Below are 19,520 nucleotides of genomic sequence, written 5' to 3'. Positions count from 1 at the left end.
CATCTTATTTAGTAAGCCAGTTCAAGACAAAATGGCATTGCAATATGTTATTTCCTTGAAAATATGAAAAAGTTAAGCAGTAAAATATGTGGGATCAAGAAACATAGGAAAAGTAAGATGGTATTTGGATTCCTCATGCCTTGTACTCTGTGTTTTACAAAATTATAAACAACAGTATATACTTGGTTAATTCAAAATATAGAATTAAATTCTAATAATTTCAACCTCATGCTCACAGGCTTATTTATTCCCTAAACATGAACTGAGCCTCTGCTCATAGTAGGCTCCATGCTAGTACTTGGAGAGCTGAGAAAAAGATCTAGCCACTGACCATAAAATTACAGAGGCGAGAAGCAGCTGTCATGCAAAGGAAACGGTGACATGACAGCAGTCAAATGTGAATTCCCTGATGCAAGGGAGTGGTGGGCCTTGGGAAAATAGAAGTCCTTAAGTGGGAAGTAATTATAAGTTGTGTGCATGGCAGGCTGGATGAGGCTGTGGCAATCGTGACCAGGGACCAGGTTCTCACATGGTGGGCCGCATAGTTTAAAGACAAAGCCTGGGATGGGAAACTGCCCTTAACAGTTACAGGCACACTTCACTCTGTTGCATGTTGTGTTATTGTATTTCACAGGTACTGCTTTCTTTTCTTTGTTCTTTTTCTTTACCAAATTGAAAGTTTGTGTTAGTCAACCTTGCTTCCAGCAAGTCTTTCGGCTCCATGTTTCCAACATCCTTTGCTCACTTCATGTCTGTGTGTCACGTTTTGATACCTCTTGCAATGTTCACACCCTCAGCAGCAAAAATGATGGACTCAGTGAAGGCTCAGATAATGGTTAGCATCTTTTTTCTTTCAGCAAAGAGGTGTTTCTATTTAAGGTATCTATATTGTTCTGAGGCATAATGCTATTGCCCACTTAATAGCCTACAATATAGTGTAAACATAAGTTTTATGAAAGCACTGGGAAACCAAAAGTTTGTTGTGACTCAATTGTGATATTGACTGTCCTTCAGGGGTTGGGAACCAAACTTGCAGGATTTTCTGGGTCTCCCTGTGCTTTGGGATTGTGAGTAAATCAGACAGAAATCGCGTGAACCTGGCGTGGAATGTATCCTGTAGCTCTTGTTCCGGTGCAGGCAAGCAATGTGCAGATTAGATGTTTTATCCACGTTGCCTTCTATCCACAGAGTTTCTGAGAAATCAGGGTGAGGTCTCCGTGGCGGCTGCAGCCCTAGAGCGCCCGACGCACACGCATGCAATCCGCCGCCGCTAGCACCTCTACCCTGGCCTCCCGCCCCTGCCGCACTTCGTGGACGCCAGCTCGGTCGGTGCAGTCGGATGCGCCGCGGCAGCCCTGGGCCCCGGCTCAGAGGCTCCCGGCGGAGAAGAGGCAGCCCGCCCAGCCATGGACCCTGTACGAGGCGGCAGCCAGCCAAGGGGTTGAGTAGACCCTGCCCGGCCAGGCCCAGCCGGGCCCTGAACAGAGACAGGGCGGGGCATTGTTCATGCACTGACGGACCTTAGCACCCCTGGCATGACCTCAGGGAACGGAAACTCTGCCTCCAGCATCACTGGCACTGCCCCCAAGAATGGTGGGACGCTCATCTCTGCTGGTGGGGAATCTCAAGAAGTATGCACAGGGGTTCTTGCCTGAGAAACTTCCTCAGCAGGACCATACCACCACCACTGACTCAGAGATGGAGGAGCCCTATCTGCAAGAATCCAAAGAGGAGGGTACTCCCCTCAAACTCAAGTGTGAGCTCTGTGGCTGGGTGGACTTTGCCTACAAGTTTAAGCGTTCCAAGCACTTTTGTTCCATGGCTTGTGCAAAAAGGTACAACGTGGGGTGCACCAAACGAGTGGGGCTTTTCCACTCAGACCAGAGCAAGGTGCAAAAGGTGGGAGCCACGACCCACAACCGCCATCAGGCCAGCAAAGCCAATCTGCCAACACTTACCAAGGATACCAAGAAGCAGCCAACAGGCACCATACCCCTTTCAGTTACTGCTGCCCTGCAGCTAACACACAGCCAGGAAGACTCCAGCCGTTGCTCAGATAACTCAAGCTATGAGGAACCCTTGTCCCCCATCTCAGCCAGCTCGTCCACCTCCCGCCAGCAACAAGGCCTGCGGGACCTGGAGCTCCCTGACATGCACATGCGGGACCTGGCAGGCATGGGACACCACTTCCTGTCAAGTGAGCCCACCAAGTGGAACGTGGACGATGTCTACGAATTCATCCGCTCTCTGCCAGGCTGCCAGGAAATCACAGAGGAGTTTTGTGGCCAGGAGATCGATGGGCAATCTCTGCTGCTGCTCAACGAGGATCACCTGATGAGTGCCATAAACATCAAGCTGGGGCCCACCCTCAAGATCTACGTGTGCATCAGCATGCTCAAGGAGCAGGGCGGTGGAGGGAAGGGCCCCCCGCTGTGGGGCGTGGCTGGGGAGGAGGTCTCGGGACCTCCTTGGTGGCTCTCAGGGGCCTTTCTTTCTGTGGGAGGGGCAGAGAGGTAGGTGGCACAGAAGATGGGGCTTTATGCTTGTAAATATTTGATAGCACTGGCTTCCTCCAAAGTCCCACGACTCTAGCCCCGCTTCTCTTCCTCTCTTTCTGTCCCCCATTTTCCACGGGGTATGTGGTCAGGGCTCCCAAGCTGAGTTGGGTCACTTCCCAGGGCAGCCGTCGGGCCTGGAGAGAGGCTTCGGAAGCCCTCGCCTGCCTTCTTCCTCTTCTTTCTCGGGGCCCAGCTCGCTCTTCCGTTGCCAGCTTCTCCCACTTCACCCTGTTACTGAAGCCGCCAGAAGGGTTCTCCCCCCTTACCCCTGCAGGTGGAGGGAGAGAAGCTGGGCCCGCTTTGGCCACCCCTGCGAGTACAGACGCCTTAATGCTATGTGTGTGACTGTGTGGGAGCCTGGACTGACTGACGGGCCGAGAGCCCCCCTGGCATCTCCAGGTGTTTTGTAACAAACAGCCACTTAGTGCTTTGTCCTGGACTCCACTCAGCCTCGGGATGGGGAATAGGAAAAAGGGCTGCCCCGGTGCAGAGGCAGGATCAAAAAGCGATGCAGGTTAGCAGGAGATTTTCCTTTCCAGATTATCGTGGTGTCTCTGCAGCCCTTTCCTTCACTGTTGACGCCCCCCGCCCAAACTGCCCTGCTGTGTCACAGACGGCATTAAGGAAGCTGCCAGTGGGCTGGGCCAAGGTGCGCCTCCTGGTCTTGCCTGTCCACTCACCCTGAGAGCCCAGTGGTGGGGCCCAGACAACGTCCAAGGGCGGAAGAGCTGGAGTGACCGCTGAGGTGAAGAAGGCAGCCTTCGTCCTCGGCTCCCACACTTCTTTGCTTCTGGAACTTGCTGGCAGCAGTGTGAGCTGCCCATGGAGGAGGTGGGGGCAAGAAGAGCAAGGGCCGGCCACTGACCTGCCCTGCACACTGCAGGCTCCCAGGGAAGAGTTGGACTCACCCCAGGGGAGGGTAGGTGCCCTTCTCAGTTCGTTCTATTCCCCACTCACACCCCCAGGCAGGGTTGGAAATGAAGGACTTTTTAAACCTTTTTTTGTTTTTAAAAAACAAATACGTAAAATCCATTCCTTCTGTGCCTTTCTCCCCTGGGGATGCCTTTCTGTGATCCTGAAGAGCTACTTTTCACCTGCAGGGAGAGGGTAGGTCCCTGGGGTGGTAGGGGGACGACCACCTTAACTGGACAGCATATCCTCCACGCTTTGCCGCATCATTTGAGGGCACACTCAGCCCCGGTTCCGATCCCACCTGTTCTTCATGGGTATTCCTTGGGAGTGCAAGGGTCCAGGGCCCCTTCAACTCTGAGCCTCCCCGACCCACCACTGCCGCTGGGGAGACAGGACGCTGTTCGTCAGCAATACCTGGCTCACCGGAGGCAGAGCCCAGAGCTCCCCACCCTCACACACACACCTGTGGTGCGTGCAGCTCCGTGTCCAGCACCACCCTTGGGGTAACTCTGCCTCACTCAACAGCTGAGCATTCTTTGGATGCTGGAATAGCAAACTGTTAGGAGAGTCTCTGCCTCAGGAGGCAATTGCCTAAGCCTCGAATAAAGAAGGGGCCTGCCAAACACAGGCTGCTTGTGCACTCAATTAGTCTGTAACAGAGGGGCCCAGGGAGACTGATTAGCAGGGACCTTTTAAGAACTAATACCCACATCTTGATGACAACTGCAGAAAACCTTTAAGATGTAACTACTTCCTGGAGGAAGAGGAGAAACAAACAACTGACTAGTTGACCACCCACAGGATGGAGCTAGGTCTTGGGAAGTCTGGTCTGCAGAAGGTCGGGAATGGCTAGCCAGACCGGGGCCAGCATGGGACCCTGGGCTGAGGGGGAGTGGGGAATGTCCCCCAGGAAGACCCCCATATTGCCCACCCCACTCCAGGGCAGGGGAGCGGGCCACTGTGGCCCGTGCAGCTTGGCGAGTCCATGCTGGACCTCGACTTTCGCTTTCTGGAGGACAAAGCCAGGCCCAGCCAGAGTCTGTCCTTGTATGTGAGGTGGGAGAGGGAGCTGAAACTCCTGAAAGAGGATAGGGTGGATCTGCAGGGCTGACTGACACAGGTAAATACACCCCTGCTGTCTCTTCACTCTGGGTGGAAGGCCTCAGTCTGAAGGGTGCTTCCTTCAACATATATTCGCTCCTGATATTCATGCCTTACATAGAATTTTGCAAAACTTTTGATTGTGACCGACAGTTTGTTCCCCACACTCATATATGTACTGAGATGTATGTAACTGAAGCAAAACAGAATAATACCTACCCTGATGTATAAAAATAAAAAAAGAAATCAGGGTGACAGTCCTCTGAGGTGGGATGATGCCCAGAATCCGCTAGAATGGCACACTCTTTCCTCACTGGGCATAACTGTCAGCTTTTAGGTTGTGAATATTTTTTAAATCTACAGTTCCTTCTCATTCACCCTCCCATAGCCCCTGGCAACCACCACTCTACTGTCTGTTTCTTTGACTTAGACCATTTTAGATTCCTCATGTAAAGGACATGCAGTATTTGTCCTTCTGTGTCTGGCTTATTTCACTGTACCATAATGTCCTCTAGATTTATCCACGCTGTCATGACTAGACAGGTTAGCTTCTTTTTAAGGCTGAATGATATTCCACTGTATGTATATTTTACTTATTTATCCATTCATCTGTCACTGGACAGGTAGGCAACTTCCCTGTCATGACTATTGTGAGTAGTGCTGCAGTGAACATGGGAGTGCAGAGCGCTCTTCAAGGTCCTGATTTCAGTTCCTGTGGATAGTAGTGGAATTGCGGAAAGTATTATGTGATATTTTTGATTTTTTGACGAACCCCTATACTGTTTTCTATACTGGCTGTACCAATTTACATTCCTACCAGCCGTGTTGAATGTGTATAGTTTACTAAGAAACTTGCAAACTGTCTTCCAAAGTGGTTCTCCCATTTTGCATCACCACCACCAAGGAATGAGAGTTCTTGTTGATTCATATCTTTACCAGCATTTGGTGTTTTCAGTCCTTTGGATGTTGGCCATTCTGAAAGGCATGTCGTGGTATCTGCTTGTTTTTTTTTAATTTGCAGTTCCATAATGGTATATGATGTGGAGCATCTTTTCATATGCTTGTTTGACATCTGTGTTTCTTCCTTGGTGATGTATCTATTCCTATCTTTTGTCTATTTTTTATTAGATGTTAGTTTTCTTCTTATGAATTTTAAGAATTCTTTGTATATTTTAGATTAGAGCTTTCATCAGATATATCTTTTGCAAATATTTTCTCCCAGACTAGGGATCATCTTGTTCTCTTGATGGTGTATTTTTACAGAGCAGAAGTTTAAAGAGAATGGAATCTAGCTTATCAATTATTTCTTTCACGGATCCCCATCACTTTTTTCTTTGTTGATCGATTGATTTGCTATGTGGCACATGGGATCTTAATTCCCCAACCAGGGTTTGAACTGACACCCCTTGCACTGGAAGCACAGTTTGTGTGTGTGTGTGTGTGTGTGTGTGTGTGTGTGTTGAGGAATAGCAAATTAACAATATTGTGACAGTTTCAGGTGGACAGTGAAAGGACTCAGCCATACATATGCACATGTCCACTCTCCCCCAAACTCCCTTCCCATCAATACTGCTACATAACACATAACCAAAATAATTAAGAGTGATAAATAAAGGAGACAAATAGATAATGCTCAGTAACCATATGGTAATCTGCATGTGCAAAATCAGACACCCTCAAGTGATCAAGGGCTTACAAGATTATCTGGTGCTATCCTTCTATGTAGAAAGTAAATATTTTATTATTTGTACTAAAAATATTTTTTTCAATTTATTCTTTGGCTGTGCTGGGTCTTAGTTGTGACACTCAGGACCTTTGCTGCCATGTCTGCAGGCTCTTTAGTTGTGGCATGTGAGATATTTAGTTGTGGCACATGAACTCTTGGTTGTGACATGTGGGATCCAGTTACCTGACCAGGGATTGAACCCAGGCCCCCTGCATTGGGAGCACAGAGTCTTAACCATTCAACCAACAACAGGAGGGTACTGAAAGTAAAGATTTTTAAACTGCCCTAAATCCAGCGGCTCAGATAGCAAAGAATCTGCCTGCAATGCAGGAGACCTGAGTTCAATCACTGGGTTGGGGAGATCCCCTGGAGGAGGGCAAGCCACTCCAGTATTCTTGCCTGGAGAATCCCCATGGACACAGGAGCCTGGCAGGCTGCAGTCCATGGTGTTGTAAAGTGTCAGATATGACTGAGCAAATAAGCAGACACCCTAATCTGGCTGAAGAGAAGGAATATATCAGCTCTTTTTCTCTGACAGCATAACCTCTTTCCCGAGTTCCTTGATTTCTGCTGCATGTTCCTAATCTTAGATTACTTTTGGGACCAAGACCTGTTTTCTCCAACATTGGCTAGAGGTTAACTGTTCAATGTCTGTAGGAATATGCATTTCCCAGGAAGCCTTTAATCAAGTGAAAGATGCTGATATGGGAACCTCCATGAAGGAGGGTTGAGGAGACAATCACTGCTGAATAGAGTGGTCATCCAAAGACTAAGAAGAGGAATATTAGATCAGTAGAAGGCAGAGACCCAGGTTGTAGTAGATGTAGTATGTTGAGCAAAAGGAATCCGAAAGGACTAGAGTTGCATCCCCACTGTCTGCTCTCAGAGGCCCTGATGGACTACGATCACATGAGCATCACCCTGACTTCCCACTTGGAATTCTCAGGAGACTAGGACCTTGATGTAAGACAAGCAGCTTCATAAAAATAGAGAGTGGAGTTACAGGATTCGTCATGAGTCAATGTGAGGACCTGAAAGTGAATGCATGGTAGCACACACTATAAAAGGAGGCCCTGGAAAATCGCTGATGCTGTGGTCCCCAGGAAGCGCTGGGCACAGATGTCAGGTTGATTTCAGTCTGGAAAGTCTCAGCGAGGTGAGGCCTTTGTCTAATAGGGTCTGCCTATTTCGCAGAGGGACGGACCTGAACCCAAGAAGGACCTCACATGCGATGCTGAGTGTTAGACAGGACCCCTGGAGAGGGAGCCAAACAGATTTCTGTAAATTCTTAGCCCTGAGAGACCCAGAAGAGCTACTTCTGAGTGGCCCCCTCATTTAACCTGTGTGATCTTAGGGAGGACAGGGCCTCCTCTAGCAGAATCGGACCCCAGATCTGCAGAGGGGGGCATCTTGACCATAACTGGACTTAAGGTGAGGACCATCAGTGCTAGTGAGAGGGTCTCTTCCCCTACGAAGGAGGCTCACAGAGTGGCGCCCCCTCCTGACAAGCAGAGATGCTCAGAGCAGCACCCTGACTCCCGACACTAGGGACTTGGGAAGGCGAGGGCTTCGTTTGGGAGCTGGAGGACTCGGGTTCATAGAAGGAGGTGTCCTGGGCTCTGATACACTGCACAAGGAGGACCCAGGGCTGGATGATATTGAGCTACCGGGTTTCTGTAGCGCCCCGCCCCCGCCTCCTGCCCCTGCCCCACCCCTAGGAGACCCCACGTACGAACGTATGCAGGGCTCTTCTTTTCCGCTTCCGAGGCGAGGAGCGCGACTGGTAGCTGCAGCGTCTGTTCAGCGGAGATTGTGTGCTGGACTCGTCCGGAGCCAAGGTGAGGACTTGAATGTAGCTGAAGTGAATTTCCCAACCCCTCCCTGTAAGAAAAGTGACCCAACCGCATCCCACCCCTGCAATCTGCAGTGTAACATGCCCTCTCCCGAGTTGCGGGCCGAGGGGCCATCTTGTTGCCACGTGGAGGGTCGGTGGCGGCTCGGGCGGCTTTGTTGAAAGAGGATGGACTCTTTATGCGTTGGAAGTGGTATTTGCCCTCAACAGGTGAAAAGATGGGGCTTTCAGTGCTCACAGGTCTATCTCCTTCCAAAGTGGTGGCTGCACAGAAGCCATTCCTGCCACCAATGGCTGCAGTGCCGCGCAGTAGTGGCCCCCAATCTTTTTGGCACTGGGGGACCGGTTTCTTGGAAGACAATTTTTGCATGGGGTGGGGTGCAGTGTGGGATGGGGTGTGATGCGGTGGACAAAGGAGGGTGGGGTGGCATGAGGGTAGGGTAGGGTAGGCTAAAGGGATGGTTTCAGGATGCTTGAAGCGCATTACATTGTTTACTTTATTTCTGTTATTATTACATCCCCTCCCACTCAGATCATTAGGCATTAGAATGGGAAGGTTTGGACCCCTACCATAGGGGTCCAAATTACCATAGAGTAATTCAGGCTGAGAGAACCCGTCATTTTTGCATGGTGTGTGGGAGCTGGCGGGCGTTGTGGATAAGGGACGTTCAGGTAGAGAAAGGCCTTTATATAAAAGGATATGGACCTAGAGGGTATTATGTATGTTAAGTGAAATGAATCAGAGAAAACGAAATACTATATGATTTCACTTCTGTGAGGAATCTGAAAAACAGAAACAATTGTAGAAGCAAGAGAGAAAAAACAGATGGTTGATGGGGGTTAGGGTTAGGGGTGTGGGGGAGAAGAGAAATAGGTGAGAAAGGTTAAGATGTAACTACCAGTTACATAATAAAAAGCAATGGGTGTGAAAGGTAAATAAATAAAGACATAGAATGATAGATAAGGTAACCCATTAGGCATAGGGAGGAGTCTCAGCCTTAGAAGGAGTCAAGCTAGGACCTTCAGTGCTAGTCAGCAGGCTGGCATCCAAGCGGATTGCTGCACTAAGGAGCAGCCCCGCTCTCAGATCTGGGCATCCCCAAACAAGGTAGCTGGATATGGAGCCCCCAGCATCTCCTCTAGGCACTCAGGGAGGTGAGAGTTTTGCTCTGGGGCATGCAGACTCGGGTCAGCAGAGGGAAGACCCCAAACCCTACCCAAACTGGAGGCCAGAATCCTGAGTGAGGACTGAGGGAGCCCCTGACTCCAGAACTGGGGCAGGGGGTGGGGGTTGAGAGTGCTGCCCTTTTGGTTAGCAGCATAGCCCCAAATCATTTTTGGTGGAATGTGTCTCACTCTGTCAGCTTGCGTCCGGGAAAGGTGAAGACCTTTCACAGGGTCTTGGGCTCAGGTCTGCAGAAGGCAGAGTCCCAGAAAGGATGCGGTGTCGAGGGAAGATCCATACACGGTAGAGATAGCCACATCTGATGCCCCCTCAGGTGTCAGCCCTGGGGGTCCCAGGGAAGAGCTGGCCAGTTCTGGTGCCCCTGACTTTTTCCTGTGGGGTCCGAGGGAGATGAGGGCCTTGGTTTCAGGTCTGCCTGCCCAGGTTAGGAGAAAACGAGGAGTCCTAGGCCGTGAGAGATGTTGAAGCACCAATTCTATGTGAGGAAGGAGACAACTGACTCCCCCAGAACAGAGGAGCCCACACAGAGTGCCACCTCTGCCGTCGCCCTGGGAAGCCGGGTTAGAGCTCTCAGGCAGACATGCCCTCTCATTTTCTCCAAGGATGGTTTCAGGGATATTCAGGTTTGACGCTGATGGGTGAGGCCTCATTCAACATAGGGAGGAAGCCCGGTTCCTAAAAGGAGTCACAGTGGTAACACTGAATGAACATGCGAGAACCCCACCCAGAAGGAAGTGAACCACATAGTCGCATCACTCCTCTCAGACCTGGGAGACCCAGCATGGGGATCAGATGACCCCCACTTGCTTCTGCCCAGAGCCTCGCAGGGAGGTGAGGAACCTCGTTGATGGGGGTATGGGTTCAGGTCCGCCACTGGAGCATTTGCAGCTAGTACCAGGAGCCCAGAAGAGGACCTAAGAATTGAGGGACCATCCAGCTACCCTGTGACAACAGAGGGCAGTGCAGAATCTCTTCCTGACTGTCTGCATCAGGAGTCCACACACAGCTATAGCTAGACATCGGGACAATGTCGCTGCTTTCTAGTGGGTCTCAGGGAGATGGGGGACTTAGTAGGAGGGGAGAGATCTCAAGAAAAGACAGAGATTTCCTGGTCTTGCCAGGAGTCACAGAGTCATGATAAGGACCCAGAGAGATGACTTAGATGAGCACCTACCCAAAGCAGTGGGGGCCTGCAAAGTCCCAGTCCCTGTCTGCCCTGGGGCACCTCAGGCAGAGATTGCCAGATGTCACCCCTCACTTTCAGCCCCAGGAACTCAGGGAGATGTGGGCCTTGATCTGAGGCCAGAAAACTCAGTGTGGACTAAGGGAGGAACATAAATCACATCCAAGTAAGGACGAAAGGGGCCAGTGATGACAGAACAGTGAAGTCCCACAGAGTCCAGCCCCTGCTGCCATCCCAGGGAGGTCAGGGACAGGGATGACTAGAGGTGGCTCACACTTTCTTTCACCTTGGGAACCTCAGCATGCTCAGGTCAGCAGAGGGAGAATTTCTAACATTTTCCAGGACTCACAGAGAAGATGCTGAGGACTATGGGAAACTCCCAGAATTCCTCGCACTGTCACTCCTTGGTGCCCCCAGGCATACATGGCGGGCAGATGTGTGCCTCACTCACAGCTAACAGGGAAGTGAGCGTCTTAGTCTAATGAGTCAGCAGAGGAAGGAATCTTAGACTCTCCCCTAAGTAAAATCTGGGGACCTTGCATGAATAGCACCCATTACAGGGCCTCAACCTCCTGCTGCAGTTCTTCAGGCCCCAGAGACCATGGGCGGTAGGGCCAGGTAAGGCCACCCTGGCTTTCCCCATTCGATCTTAGGGAGCTGTTGGCCTTGCTGTGAAGAAAGGTCCTCAAGCCAGGAGAGAAAGGAGCCCCCAGATCCTCCCAGGAGTCAAAGTGGGGACTGCAAATGAGGACTGAAGGTAGCACGCTCCCCCTTGCAGCTAATCAAACGAACACTAGAGTCTTGCCTGATCCTCCGCTGAGGCCCCTCATTTCTTTGTGTCATTTCTAAGGGAGATGAGGTTCTTCACCTGAAGGGGCAGCACCAGAGGCAGGAGGGAGGGGCCCACACCCTTGGTGTTGACAAGATGAGGACCCTGAATGGTGGAGAACCGAGTTCAGGACAGAGCAGGCCCCCAGAACTGCCAGTGCCATCCACCCCTACAGTGTCCATGACTTGGCTCCTTCTCATGGGTCCCAGGGAGCTTTGAGGTGTCGCCTTTCAAGCAGCACATGGCAGGGGTCCCGGCCCCACTAAGAGCTGATGTGACAGTTGTGTGTGTGAACGAAGGGACCCAGAAAGGGCCCCACTCCCAGGATCTTCTGTCATTGGAGGCAGCCACAGGCAGGCTGTGGCCTGAGGCTGGCATGCTCTCACTTCTTACACAGGGTTCTCAGGGGATAGGCTGACCAAGAACAAGAGGCCAGTGGTTCCTGGAGTAGGGCTCTCAAGGAAAGGGGCAGAGCAGCCTTATTCCCTCCATGCTGAAGGAGCTCATCCACTCATCTTCTCTTCTCCAGGTTCCAGCATCACCTACTTGCCTGCCTGCTTCCCTGCCAGCTGTGCCTGCTGATAGTCATGCCTCGGGGGCAGAAGAGCAAGCGCCGTGGGCGTGAGAAACGCTGCCTGGCACGCATGGAGACCAAGGATCTCGGGAATGCTCAGGCTGCTGCCACCCCCACCCCTACTTCTGGGAGTACGCCCCCGGGCTCCCCACCTGCCGGTGCGGGCCAGAAGCCTCAGGGAGCTGCAGCCACTAGCTCTCCTGTTGCAGGGGCTTTACGCCCCAGATCTAAAGCACGTGGCAGGGGCCAAGTTGAGGAACGTGAAAATTCTTCCCGGGCCTCAACCTCTGCTAAGACCGCTCCTCTAGATCCTCTGACGGAGAAGGCAGGAGTGTTGGTCAATTTCCTGCTTGATCAGTTTAAGATGAAAGAGCCCATTAGGAAGATAGATATGCTGAATCTTTTTCACAAAAGGTACAAGACACGCTTCCCCGAGATCCTCAGGAGAGCAGCTAAATGCATGGAGCTGTCATTCGGTCTTGAATTGAAGGAAGTCAAGCCAAATGGTTACTCCTATACCCTGGTCAGCAAGATAGGCCTCATCAGTGATGAGGTGCTGAGCAGCAGCTGTGAGGTGCCAAAGAATGGGCTTCTGATGCCTCTGCTGAATGTGATCTACGTGAATGGCAACCGCGCCTCTGAGGCTGATGTCTGGGAGTTCCTGAATGTTCTGGGCATCTATGATGGAAAGCAGCATGTAATCTTTGGGGATCCCAGGAAGCTCATCACGGAAGAGTGGGTGCAGCAGAATTACCTTGTGTATCGTCAGATTCCCGACAGCGATCCCCTGAGCTATGAGTTCCTATGGGGCTCAAGAGCCTACGCTGAAACCAGCAAGATGAAGGTGCTGGAGTTTTTGGCCAAGATCAGTAGTACCATCCCCAGTGCTTTCCCGTTGCATTATGCTGAAGCTTTGGGAGAAGAGAAGAGATCCCGAGGCAGATCTCTAGTTAGGTCTCGTGGTGCTGCCAGGGCCACTGCCCGCTCCAGGGTCCCACCCAGAGATCCGTCCAGTGCCCAGTGAGTTCTCAGGCGGCAGCTTCACTTTGTTTGACCAATACTGCCAACCTTTCAAGAAGTGAGAGGCTAAAGTAGGGCTGGAAATGTCAATACGTATCTTCTTTGTGTTCCTGTTTTACACTATTACCTTTCAAACGTTGTTTCATTTCCTAGCATGTTTGTTTAGATTCAGAATCCAAATTTACGAATGACATGGATCACAGATTTGTTGTTGTCTGTCAGATCTAAGAGTAAGAGTTTTGGTACTGTGTAGTGTAATTCAGAAAATCCTTCATCTTTTGGGGATCCAGAACAAGATAACATAGCTTTGGAATAGTAATTTTCTTGGAAATGTGAAAGAATGTTGTAGTTTTAAAACATATGAAAATCAAGTAAGCTGTAGTCAAGTTTTGACTTATGTTATTCACCTTTGTCTCTCTCTCTATAACATTCAGTAGTAACCTTAGCGATATACTTAGATGTTGTTAGCTTATTCAAGAATGCCGATAAAAACAATAAGAAACTACATTCCTTGCTTGGTGGCTCCTTTATTCCCATCTTTACTTGAGCATCTGCTCTTCAGAAGGTTCTGTGCTGGTGGGGGTGATGCAAAGATAAAGGAGACCCTGTACCTGCCTGTAGATGTGTTGAGTATATGAGCAGTGATTCCATAAGGAAGGTGGTGTGATGATCTAAGACAAGTGACAAAAATCAGGGAGGATGCTGGGGAGGGAGTTGGGATGAGAGCAGTGAGGTATGAATTCTCTCAGCCTTTATTCTCTTAAACCAAAACTTTGAGGTTTGGTATTTTGGCCAAGGTCAATGGTAACATTCCCAGTGCCTTCCCACCCGATTATGAAAAGGCTCTGAGAGAGGATGACGAGAGAGCCCAAGCTGCAGTCAGGGTTTATAGTCCTGCCAAGGCCAGTGTGTGCTCCAAAGTCACATCTAGCAGTCCCTCCAGCCCCTAGTCAGGTCTGAGGCAACTATTTCACTGCGTTCGACCAACACTCCCAGCCTTTTAAGTTGTGAGAGGCTAAGGTGGGGCTGGAAAGCTAATCATAATATACATCTTCTTTGTCTTCCTGTTCCTTCCTGGGAGGTCATTTTAAGTTGGCTGCGTGGTGGGCTGGATGAACCTGTGATAATGGTGAGCCGAGCCGAGATCCCTACATGGTGGCCCTCAAAGTTGGGAGGCTGAGACTGAAATGAGAAGCTTCCCTGAACAGTTACCCTGAGATTGTGAGTCAACCAGAGGGAATCTCCATCTGGGGGAAAGAACAGAAGGTGTCCAGTGCTCCTGCCCCAGTGCAGGTGAACACAGTCCACAAACCAGGTGTTTGATGCATATTACTCTCTCCTTTGTGATGGGATGTTGAGACGTCACTGTGCTGGCACTCTGGGCCCTGAACAGAAGAAGCCCCAGCACACTCCAAACATGAGGGTATCTCGAGTGTAATCTAGTAGACCTCCTGAGCGGGGCTAGATTTTAGTGGTGGTGAAATACATGAAAATCGGGGTGTTTTGTCGGGAGGGCTTTGGGAGGCAGGGGAATTACTGGTCCTTGACACAAATTCTATAAGGTTTTGCATTGCATCCTGGTAAAACACTTGCCTCTAAATTCAATAACATATTCTCTGATAGAGAAAATTTACATAGGATTACTTGTTTAGTTGCTAAGTCGTGTCTGACTCATTGTGGGCCCATGGACAGTAGCCTGGCAGGCTCCTCTGTCCATGGAACTTTGCAGGCAAGAATACTGGAGTGGATTGCCAATTCCTTCTCCAGGGGATCTTCACAACCCAGGGATTGAACTGACATCTGGTTGTCAGGTAGATTCTTTACCACTGAGCCACCAGGGAAGCCCTACAGTTTCTTGCTAAGCAGAAGTTTGATTGACTTAGCTTTCTTTGTTTAGAAGACCACATAGTCTCTAGTTTCTCCTGGGTAAAGAAAAATTCCCATAGATGAAGGTAGAAATTCCCATAGATTTTCTTCTGGTGTGAAAATAAGCATCATAAGGCCTAAACATTGCCAGCTGCATTGCCAGGTGCTTTACACAAGCTACATATGTTCTGATACTTCTGTAAGACAAGGCTTATCAAATTCACTTAGCAGACAAAGAACTTCTATTCTCCAGGCTGATAAAGTGATGGAACTGAGTGTAGAGCCTGGTCTGAATTGCTCTAGAGTCCATAATGTTTCACTCCTCCCAGTCTGAGGCTGACATATTGTCAATTCATTTCTCTTCACACTGCCTGGTCACAATCCCCCTGCCTGGCTGCGATCCCCCTCGCTATGGGGGGATACGAGAGCACTCCTGTGGGGTCTGAGAGCCGCTATGGAAACCAGCAAGGTAGAAGCCCTGGAGTTTTTGGCCAAGGTCAACTATACTGTCCCCACTGCATTCCTGCCCCCATTATCAGGCGACATGGAGAGAGGACGTAGAGAGCACTGGAGCCAGGGCTGCAGCCAGGGCTGGCACTTCTACCTCGGGCAGTGATGGCCCTACTGTGGCCAGTGCCCAATCCATGGCCGCATCCAGCCACTCGTCTCACCTCTAGTGTGGTCTGAAACTGTTCTTCACTTTGTGATCAGAAAAGCCTGTCAACCTGTGTTCCTGATATGCATCAATAACTTTTTGACTTATCCTTTTCTTGTGGGGGGTGAGGCGGTAATTTTCAAGTGATTTTCTTTTCAGTACTAAGTTTATTTAGATTCAGATCACAAGCTTATGAATGACACGGGGTCACACACTTATTGCTGTTTACCAGGTATAGAAATAAGAATTTTGCTTTCTGAAATACAAACTGAAAACTTTTAAACCATCTGTGTGATCCAGAGCAAGATTACATGGCATTGGAATAGGGGTATCCTTGGTAATGTGAAAAACCCCACACTAAGATAGGATAAGAAGAGAAAAAAAATTTAAAGTGGTTCAGTTATGGGTCTAGCTTACTGTATTCAGTCTCTCATTCCTAAATTTCAAAGATACATACCTTTTAAATTTAGAAGCATATATAACTTTTGCATTTCAGATATACTTAAATTATTAAAGAAAATGTGGGTTTATGAAAATGTAAATTGATGCAGCCACTATGGAAAATAGTATAGATGCTCATAAAAAAATTGAAAATAGAACTACCATGTGATCTGGCAAGTCTACTCCTGGAAATTTAGCTGAAAGAAATAAAGCCAACACCTGGAAAAGATATCTGCACCCCCCATGTTCATTGAAACATTATTTACCATAACCAAGTTATGAAAACAACATAACTGTCCATTAATGGATGAATGGATAAAGATAATGTCACATAGACACACACACACACACACACACACACACATTCATCATCACTCAGATATTATTTAGCCAATAAAAGAAAAAAAGGAAATCTGGCCATTTGCAGTAACACAGTTGCACCTTGAGGGCATTATGCTAAGTGAAATAAGTCAGACAAAGACAAATACTGTATAATCTCACTTATATGTGAAGATTTTTGAAAAATGAACTCACAGAGAATAGATTAGTGGTTGCCGCAAGTGGGGGTTGGAGGATGGATGAAATGGGTGTACGTGGCCAAACGGCATAAACTTTCACAATTTTCATGTACAAAATAAAGAAGTCCTGGAGATATAATGTACAGCATGGTGACTAGTTAATCGTTGTTGTTAAGTCGCCAAGTGGTTTTCTACTCTCTGCAACCCCATGAATTGTAGCTTGCCAGCCTCCTCTGTCTAGGGAATTTTCCATGCAAGGATACTGGATTCAGTTGCCATGTCCTTCTCCAGGGGATCCTCCCGACCCAGGAATCAAACCCTCATCTCCTGCATCAACAGGAAGATTCTTTACTGCTGAGCCACCAGAGAACCCCATAGTTAATAATACTGTATTGTATATGTGAAAGTTCCTGGGAGAGTAGATTTTTTTAAAGTGAGGTATAGTTGATGTGGGCTTCCCTGGTGGCTCAGATGGCAAAGAATCTGCATGAAAGGCAGGAGACCTGGGTTCAATCCCTGGGTCAGGAACATCCCCTGAAGAAGGGAATGGTTACCCACTCCAGTATTCTTGCCTGGAGAATTCCATGGACAAAGGGGCCTGGTATGCTACAGTCTATGTGGTCAAAAAGAGTTGGACAAGACTGAGCAACTAATACTTTCACTTCATTTTCATAGTTGATGTACAATATTTTATAAATTACAGATGATTAACAAAGTGCTTCACAGTCTTTAAAGGTTATGTTCCATTTACAGTTATTATAAATATTGGCTATATCCCCTTTGTTGTACAATATATCCTTGTTGCTTATTGTATACATCCTAGTTTGCACCTCTTAGTCTTCTGTCCCTGCCCTTCACCTCCTGCTTGCCACTCCCCACTGGTAACCACTAGCTTGTTCTCTATATCTGTGAGTCTGCTTCATTCCCCTAGTCTTTTATTTTTTAAATTCTCCGTGTCAGTAGTATCATACAGCATTTGTCTTCCTCTGTCTCACTTATTTCATTAATACCATCCAACTATTTACTAATTAATAGCATAATACCCTCCAACTCCATACATGTTGTTGAAAGATTGCAAAAATTAATTCTTTTTAATGACTGAGTAATATTCCATTATGCGTGCACACACGCGCGTGTGTGTGTGTAGGTTGTATACATATAGATTACTTTTGTACCTTGGCAAATTTCAGTAATGCTGCTATGAACATTGGAGTGCATGGAATTTTTGAATTAGTGGATTTTTTTTTTCATTTTAAACAGTAATTTAAAGTTTATTCAAGCTTTAATGCAGGTTATTCTGACTTTAAGTTAGCATTACATGGCATACTTCTGAGTCCATTCCTGAAAAATTCTGTTGTACTCATCTCTGTCTGTTTTATAGATCTCTGCAACCTCTGGCACTGGGGAGGGGGTCATTGGGGTTCGGAACACATAGCAGGGAGCAAATGGATACCAGAACTGTAGAAATCATGGAAGCAAGAGACCACAGTGATCTTAGAGTAGCGAACCTAGTGCTGCCATTAGTGTTCATGTCTGGATGATAAATTCTGTTGCAAATGCACCCTTAGGTAGTGTGAACGGGTAGTCTTTAGGGAAATGAATTGGCACAGAGAATACACTGCCTCAGTACGGGCTGCCGTTCTTTTTCATAATTGTGGTTTCCCAGTGAAATGTATCATCCCCAACTGGACCTGTAGAATATTGTGCTGGAGGGTCCCTGGCCACCTCACTAAGTTCCTTATTAATCCATTTCAGCGCCACAGTCTGTGCTTTTTGCCTGACTCCTCACTATCAGTGTGTGAAGGTCCGGCCAAAACTCCTGACTATCTGGTGGCTGGGAAGGACTACCTCTTCATCTCACACTGGCTCTGCCAGACACAGGTGCCTTCTTAATAAACAGGGAGGTTCGACTGGGGTGGGGTCACTGGCAGAGAGTAGATGAGGCTGGAGGGGAAGGGGAGACGAGCAGTGGAAACCCTTAGACTCAGACAAGCATCGAGTACCTGACGGAGACCATCCAAATTAGGGGGTCCTTTTTTTTTTTTTTTTCAGATATACACCCGGGAGTGGGTTTTCTGGGTCATTTGGTAGTTCTCTTTTTAGATTTTGAGGACCCTCCTTACTGTTATCCATGGTGGCTGTACCAATTGACATTCCCACCAACAGTGTACAGATCTTGTGCACATGCTCGCCAACATTTGTTACTTCTGTTCCTTTTGGATGATAGCCCTTCTGATAGGCATAAGATAATACTTCATTGTGGTTTAAATTTGCATTCATATGATGATTAACGATGTTGAACATCTTTTCACGTGCCTCTCGGCCATTTGTATGTCTTCTTTGGAAAAATGTGTATTTAAGTCTTCTGCCCATTTTTTTAATTCTTTTTTTAAACTGTTGAGTTATGTAAGCTGTTCATATATTTTGGATATTAACCCCTTATTGGTTATATCATTGGCAAATATTTTTTCCCGTATAGTAGGTTGTCTTTTCATTTTGCTGATGGTTTCCTTTGCTGTGCAAAAGTTTTTACCTTTAAATACATCTCATTTATTTATTTTTGCTTTTATTTTCCTAGCATTAGGAGACAGATCCAAAAAATATTATTATGAATTATATCAAAGAATGTCCCACTCATAGTGCCTTCTAAGAGTTTTATAGTTTCCACTCATATTAGGTCTCTAATCCATTTTCAGTTTATTTTTGTATATAGTGTTAGAGAATGTACTAATCTCATTCTTTGACAGCAACATGTCAAAGAATAAGATTAGAGCCTAAACACAACTTGGTATTATCAGAAAACTAAATATGCTTTTACATTTGAGCCAGTAATTAGAGTTTTCAGAAAGTAACCCTGAAGAGACATCCACAACCATATGAAAATGTTTACATATCCATGAACATGTTAACTGAAGGAACATGATATATATCCACAGAGTGGAGTACTATACAGCTATAAAAAATAATGAGCATGATCTTTGTAAACTAATATGGAGTGCTTCCATGATAGATATAGATATATAAAAGAATGTGGGAGTTTGGGGCTAATGTCAATGATACCAAGTGCAGTGCCTTCGCATCCTGGTATGAAGAGGCTTT

At 47.8% G+C, this 19,520-nt stretch overlaps 1 protein-coding gene and 2 pseudogenes across 1 annotated transcript; 2 read left to right on the top strand and 1 right to left on the bottom strand.

Annotated features, from left to right (window-relative positions):
• Positions 1-1,520: 1,520 nt before the first annotated feature.
• On the top strand, positions 1,521-3,268 carry LOC133243534 (polyhomeotic-like protein 2; annotated as a pseudogene).
• A 4,751-nt stretch (positions 3,269-8,019) lies between these two features.
• LOC133243533 (melanoma-associated antigen B1-like) lies at positions 8,020-13,448 on the top strand. The gene is made up of 2 exons (XM_061410514.1): positions 8,020-8,135; positions 11,877-13,448. The coding sequence occupies exon 2, from the start codon at positions 11,935-11,937 to the stop codon at positions 12,943-12,945; it is 1,011 nt and encodes a 336-aa protein (XP_061266498.1). The 5' UTR covers positions 8,020-8,135; positions 11,877-11,934; the 3' UTR covers positions 12,946-13,448.
• Positions 13,449-17,590: 4,142 nt separating this feature from the next.
• Positions 17,591-18,554, bottom strand: LOC133242667 (ubiquitin-conjugating enzyme E2 D3-like; annotated as a pseudogene).
• Positions 18,555-19,520: the final 966 nt, after the last annotated feature.

This window comes from Bos javanicus, chromosome X, assembly GCF_032452875.1.
Source record: "Bos javanicus breed banteng chromosome X, ARS-OSU_banteng_1.0, whole genome shotgun sequence".
Taxonomy (NCBI): domain Eukaryota; kingdom Metazoa; phylum Chordata; class Mammalia; order Artiodactyla; family Bovidae; genus Bos; species Bos javanicus.
Note: the sequence above shows the minus strand (reverse complement) of the source record. Positions and strands in the feature narration are given on the sequence as shown.